The 7,045-nt window shown below is 40.4% G+C and overlaps 1 protein-coding gene across 2 annotated transcripts in view; it reads right to left on the reverse strand.

Moving 5' to 3' along the window:
- Positions 1 to 2,106: 2,106 nt before the first annotated feature.
- kif22 (kinesin family member 22) overlaps positions 2,107 to 7,045 on the reverse strand; it is a 9,899-nt gene continuing 4,960 nt past the window's right edge. For both annotated transcript variants that reach the window (XM_010780147.1, XM_010780146.1), the window contains exons 7-13: positions 5,691 to 5,811; positions 5,214 to 5,316; positions 4,839 to 5,019; positions 4,123 to 4,217; positions 3,722 to 3,922; positions 3,050 to 3,109; positions 2,107 to 2,294 (exon numbers count right to left, since the gene is read on the reverse strand). In XM_010780147.1, the coding sequence (XP_010778449.1) occupies positions 2,265 to 2,294; positions 3,050 to 3,109; positions 3,722 to 3,922; positions 4,123 to 4,217; positions 4,839 to 5,019; positions 5,214 to 5,316; positions 5,691 to 5,811 (791 nt within the window). In that variant the 3' untranslated portion in view covers positions 2,107 to 2,264. The remainder of the gene's footprint in view (positions 2,295 to 3,049; positions 3,110 to 3,721; positions 3,923 to 4,122; positions 4,218 to 4,838; positions 5,020 to 5,213; positions 5,317 to 5,690; positions 5,812 to 7,045) is intronic.

Below are 7,045 nucleotides of genomic sequence, written 5' to 3' on the forward strand. Positions count from 1 at the left end.
GACGTCATGCATCACTGGCTATATTTCAACTACAATTCCTACTGTTACTGCTACTGTTGTTTTTGAAAACACTTCATTTGCAATATCTCTTTGGGCCGTAAATCAATATACTTATGTTATTATAATGTAATTTTAATTTTGCACATCTTTATCATTTTTTCTAAATGTAGAAACTTTAACAAATACTGTCCACCTGAGTGGACACATACATAAATGTTTTCTAAATTTGAAAAAACTAGATAAATAACAACCTAAAGTTAAAATCTTGTTTTTCATGCCCCGAGAGCAATAAAAACACTTGGTAAAAAATCCTGACTGAGGTTTTCATAATTCATGCATGAAAGGGTTCATATAACTTATAAATGTTTCATCGACAGTGACTGTCTCTACAGTAGGCACCAGAATAAAGAATGGCTTGAATATTTGTTAAAAAGGTTGTTGTGTGATAATTTGGACAAGAGCTAATATAAAAGGTTTTCAACACCACAAATAGAATCATTACCCTGTTTACAGGTCTTGGGGAATAACACTATTTGTATAAACATTTGCAAACCCCATTTTGTGGCTTCCAGAGGGAGCTGTGAGGAATCTGCATTAGCTGATACTAGAATAACAAACCAGATTTCCAATCAAACTGATGGCAGCCCACTAGCATTGTGGGTAATGTAGATGCCACGTCTTGAAAAAGGCAAATTAGTGAAAACAAAAAAGACTAAGTACAATGCTAAATCAGTGGATCACTTTTAAATAAAAAATCTTAAATGTTTCTATGAAATGTTATTTATTCAGATATTGGGGAGGCTGCTTCATTTTGTAAGTCAAAGGGAGATCCAAATAAAAAAAATGATGCTTGGAAAGGTCAAACGTGTTAAAATAGTGAACATTCTTCCCATCAGTCTCCCTCCAAATACTTTCATACAGTCCCTAAAGTATGATTTAGGTTTAGCTTATTTAGAGTTTGGATCCAGGCTAAATATCATTATAAGGCTATTTAAAATCCACCTATAGACTTTAGATAAAAATGCTCGATCAAGTTTTACTTTCAAATAAATACCAGGTAAACACAAAAGACACGCATGTCCGCCTGTAAATCAGGCCTTATATAATAAAGCAGACCGTGTTCTTCAAGTAACAATGAAAGCAGTTCACAATGAGACGAGCTGCACAAAGGCAGCAGCAGGGCTCTCCGTGCAGGTGTGTACATAACATTATTTCATCATGTGTACACAGGCGCTAAAATGCATATGGTTGCCGGTACCAAACAAAAGGTAAAATAGCAAAAGAGGATGAGGACAAAGGAGAAATACTCTGATAGAGTAAAGGAGGAAGAGGAGGGGGGATTAATTAGCCTGATGCCCGTCTTTGAATTCACTGGCTAAATTGCCATGATAAGCAGAAAAAACAAAACAAGCAGCGTGCATCGGGTTTATGCATTCAGACTTCTTAGTAAGCGTTTTACACCTACACATTGAAACGGGGGAGGAAAAAGGAACATAAATCACACTGACCTTTTTAATCCAATCTCAAAACAGCCGGAGCGTGCAGGGTTTACGCATTGTTGTTGTCAGGTGTAAAAATCAGCAGACGCGGAAAAAACACATCTTTTAACCACGATGCGTGAGCAAAGGTGAGCCGTTTGTGTAAATTCCGATATATTATGTGTGCAAGCAGGAGAAGCGGTGGTGTGGAGCCTGGATCCAGCGCAGTGTGCGGGATGGATGGATGGACGGCGGGCTGGAGGAGAGGAGTGTGTGTGTGTGTGTGTGTGTGTGTGTGTGTGTGTGTGTGTGTGTGTGTGTGTGTGTGTGTGTGTGTGTGTGTGTGTGTGTGTGTGTGTGTGAAATCTGACAGACTACGTGCTGTGGGAGAAGGAGGCGGAGGCTGGATTATAGTTTCCCCCTAACCTCACAAAAAATTCAACCGCTGTTTCTGAGTGAGTATTTATGCCCTGGTGCTGGGATCACATCCGATGATGATAAAAACCGGTCTTCCAGTAAAAAAATAGCACTATTAGGTTATCAAACCGGAAATAGGAGCCAACTACTTAGGTCATATGTGAGAGTGACCTTCTGATTTATTGATGATCATGAAATAAACACTCAAATATTCAGGGTCACGTGATGGGTTTATTACAAAGCAGGATTGCGCCATCAGCTGGAACACTGTAGTAACTACAAAAATATCACACAAAAAAAAAACTCGCCAGATAAAGGATTATATACAATAGACAAGGGTATATTATTAAAAATAAAAAAGTTGAAAAATCAATATCCCATGACACTCAAAATGTTTGCCTGGAAAGAAAAAGAGAAATGAAAAAATAGAAATTAGAACGGACAAAAAACAAGATCATCCCTAAAAAATCTGCCCAAGCATTCAGATACAATATTCACCATCTCAGAACGCCAACATTTGCATTACCTTTATTGTTTTAAGTCAAGTAGCACACTTTAAAAATGTGTTTCAGTTACGTAGTAGTATTCGTTTATTTGTCCCCGAGGGGAAAATGGGTTGCAGCACATCACAAAGGCATTTAAAAAGATACAGACAGATTAAAAGAACAAACATAAAAAACAGATATCGGAGACATGACAAGGGGCCTAGGCCCTCATTTGAGAGAGAGGGGAAATAGTGCGACCTAGCCATCAATGACTTATACAATTAAGTTAAATGTTTTAAAACCAGACAAGATTTATTTAGGCCTTGTTATGCCATAGTGAGAAAGGAAATATAGAGGAAACATGACTTGCAGCAATTGGTCCGGCCAAAAGATAACCACATTAGCATCAATGTGTTTAGAGCCCTATCCACTCTGCTATGGGATAACCCAATATTTTTATTTCTTATAAAATGTATTATAAAAGCAAAACAATTGCATTTCATGGGTTGAAAATGGCTCCACAAGGCAACTACTGACTTCAATAAGCCCTGGCAAGGCAAATACTGACAGAGTTGACCTGTTGGGACTTATAGTCATGAAATGTATATGTATTTTAAAAAGAAATACATGTTATAAAAATTAAAATATTGCACTGAAGACTTGGCTTACCTTCATGAAAGAGGGATATCTCTTTCCTGTCATACCCTCAACTTTTATCAAATCGTCCAACTGCAAAAAAAACGTACATAAAGTCAACACGTATAAGTGAAAAGCTGAAATCAGAAGAAATACTTAAAGGGGACCTATCATGCAAAATGCACTCTTGTACGTCTTTTATACATGAATGTGTCCCCGGTGTGTCAGGGAACTCACCAAGTGTCAGAAAACACAACCTTCTCATTTCCTCCATACCCAAATTTCTAAAAACAGGGCTGCAACGGATCTGATACAGACTTGAAATATCGACGTCAGAAACGAGGAGCTCCGCCTATATGGGCAACTCTCCACCTATCAGGAGGAGACAGCCACGGCTATTGCCGTTCAAAAGCGCTGTAGTACATATGCCAGGCCTGTAGGTGGCGCTGTAGTCTGCCTCAAAAGCAGCGAAGAAGACTTCTCAGATTCAGCCCTTGCAAAAACAGGGCTAAAAAAAGAGCAAATAGAGTGAAATGAGGCATGGCTAAAATGCATGATCTGTTTGGTATTTTGAAAAAAAAACTTTGCAGACATGTTTTATATAGGTATGGCCCTACAATATATTATTCAAATATAGCATGATATGTCCACTTTAAGTATGAGGTATTGTAGAACCAGTTGTAGCTCCACATTTTCTCTACAAACCTTTTTGAATTGGCCATGGATCTCCCTCCAGCCCAGGATGAGCTTGGCCTTCTTGTCTCCGATCAGCTGCAGACCCTTCAGCTCTTTGAGCGAGCCGCTGTTCAGAATCTGCAGGATTTTATGTTTGGAGATATCCAGCACAGATGTGTCGATTTGGGACTCCCAGCCTTTCTCTATGAAGTTCTCCTTACCCTCTGGAGGCTGAAGGACAAGAGATAAATAAATTATAAAAGTTATTTTGAACACTTGACAATTGGCATTTTAAATAATTTAGACCTAATACATTGGAGATCTTGTAATGTCTGTCCAGTCAGAAAACAAAATGGAACCTAATAAGCTACGTCAGTTGTTGCTGATGTGTCAAGCTAATAAGCGCAGCAGAGTGACGCTCGGATGCTGACCTCAACCTGGTCGAAGAGCTTCTTCTCTTTCTTCTTGGCGCAGACGGACTGTTTTTTGACGACTGCACTCGTCTGAAGTGGCAGGAGCTGGGACACTGATAGGGAGGAAACTACAAGAAATTAATTAAAGCTACACAATTATCTGTGAACAGTGAAAGAAAAAAACACTTTTCCAACAATGTTGGCTTTAAAACTGTTAAATGTTAATGTTCGTTTGGGGACTACTGCCATTTAGGAGCCAAAGGTGTGGGACGGGCATCACCGTATCCATCTCACTCTCCAAGCAGCTGAGGGGTTTAAAAAGAATTCCTCCTCATCGTCATTGGATACGTTTTCTGGCTTGAATATTGTTGTCTTGTGTCACGTTACAGCTCATCAATAACTCCAGTGATTCAACATTAGTGAGTGACTAATCTTAAGTGAAACAGAAAGATGACAAAACCTGAGAATAGATTTTACAAGGTCATTTCTCGAGCAAAACCTCTTTGAAGGGGATTACAAAAAAAGACACGTCACCCCTTAAATTAGCACTAATGTGTAACCTTTAAAAATGATATGCATCTGGTCATTTTGGGGGAGAAGTGTATTTAATACATCTATAGTCTTAACATGGTGACTTTTCGCATTCATCCCCATTAGATTACACTCTTATTATACTTCCTACTACTCTTATAAGTGTGGCAACAGGTCATTACCCCCCAGGAGCTCCCTCTGACCTTGTAGGGGCTTGACCACGGCCTGCTGCTTGATGCCTTTAGAGGCAGTCGACTGTTTCCTCTGCAGAGGAGCCAAGCTATTCTTGAAGGCCGACTCCCGTTTGACTCCGGATAATTCACCGAGCACCTGATTGTACAGCATGGCCTTGCTCTCCAACTCCCTCTGCTTCTCTTTGAGCGCCTGCAAAAACAAAAACAGTTGGCTATCAAATATCCCTGAAGAAGAGTCAACTGATCAGTGTAAAGGTCTGACAGCATCTGGTGAACCACACAGAGAGAACACTAGGTGCAGATATGCGTCATTTAAAGCCATTTTATGCAGGGCAACACGACACCCAGGGTGATAAACTCAAGTTTTGGTGTAGATGAGCTCACCTGGATCTCCTTGCGAGAATCGTCGGGTTTATCTTTGTCTCCGCCGTTCATCACCTGCTTCTCCAGAGCTAACAGTCTGTCCATCACTGACGGCTCTGATGGACTGAAAGGAAGAAGCACAAAAACAAAGAGGGAACAAAGGAAGACCATTATGGGGATTTAAAAGCTATCACAAGTCAAAAGCTCGAGCAATACATGTTGACGATATTCACAAACAAAGGCAGCTTCATAAACCTGGTAACAGATGGGAAGAAAGCAGTGCTGGGGCATCTCTCTATAAAAGGGATCCCAGTTGACACAGCGGATGTTGCCAAAGGGAGAGCTGCAGAGAGTTGCTTTGCATCTTTGAACACCTTTTTTTTCCAGTTGGTGTTTTGCAGATTTGATTTAGTATTTTAAATGTTCTGCATAGTCAAAGTGCCCTTCTCCTAAGTCTGATTGCTTTAAACAAATATGTTTGCTTGGGTGATCTCTAACCTGTGTAAATGGGCCGAAATCCGGGAACCATCCTGTTCGGTTTTCTTCTCCTCCCTCTGCCTCTTCTTCTGTGGCTCGGTGCCAGACCTCCCCGCCTCCTGTCCGTCTCTGGCCCGCTTCACTGGAGACGAACGCAGAAGGGAAATGAACAGTTTAGTATTCAGTACACTTGAGCAACACTGTTTGTGGGGTTCTCCAGAGGGCAAAGCAATTCAGATGAAGATGGCACAGCATCAGTCAGGGATGCAGTGCCACGATTAGAGCCAGGGGAAAGACCAGCATCAGGAATGCATTTCAAAATAAAACTACAAAAAAAAACGTTTAGAAGGAATAAAAACGCCGTTTACGCTTGGTCACCATCCTCTGGGATGTAACACGGATGCACCCTATTGGCTTTGGATGACATTCCGTCATTGCTTCCTCTACAACAACCCTCTATACCAGGGGTATTCAACTAAAATTCAACGAGGTCTAGTTAGAGAAAATCTCCCCATGCAAAGGTCCGGAACATAAAAATGTCTAAGTTGTTTTATGAATTAGTGTGATATANNTATATTGAAGTAGCCTGCAGCTTTATCAACGTCTGCATGTAATCAACAACTGACTGCCAATCAAATAAAGAAAGTACAATTCAAAAACAATATTTATTGTCAAGTAATATTGAACTATACCAGGGGTCGGCAACCCACGGGCCGCATGCGGCCCTTTAAGCCCTCTGCTCTGGCTCCCTTGAGCTTCGACAAAAAGAAGGAAATAAAATAAAAAGTATTTGTAGGACTATTTATATTTTGTTGCATGGTTGAATTGGTCTTGTATTTTGAGGTGATACTGTGACACATAAATAAAAAACAAAACGGTTTTAATTAGGTCAACTAAAATATGCGTCACATCCTGCTACGGTCCCGCACTAGCGCCTCTTCCTGCGGGTGAATAACCTGACCCCCGGCTCGATGATCGAACTATGGATAAATCAAAAGAAAAGTACCGGAGGAACCCAGGATTTAATTCTGCATGGACAGAGTTATATGCTTTCACAGCAAACGATGCTGGTTTACCGGTATGTTTGATATGTAGAGAGAAGTTGTCAACGGTGCTGCAGCCTTTACGTATCGAGGAACAACAAGGGAGAGGAAGACGGCTGACAATCTTCAGTCATAATTCAATGGGGTATGTAATTTATTTCAGAAAACACTTTGTTATATTCCATGGAATGCTCTTAACATCCCGATAGCAATGAATATATTAAATGCTTTGAAAATAAATACATACAAAAATTAACCTCTGGAAGCCGTAGCGCTGTAAAAAGCACGACCAATCATTTTAGCCGGCCCGGCTAAAATAACTGGATGGCCTAC

The sequence above is a fragment of the Notothenia coriiceps genome, unplaced genomic scaffold (assembly GCF_000735185.1).
Source record: "Notothenia coriiceps isolate Sejong01 unplaced genomic scaffold, NC01 NC01_scaffold00021379, whole genome shotgun sequence".
NCBI lineage: Eukaryota > Metazoa > Chordata > Actinopteri > Perciformes > Nototheniidae > Notothenia > Notothenia coriiceps.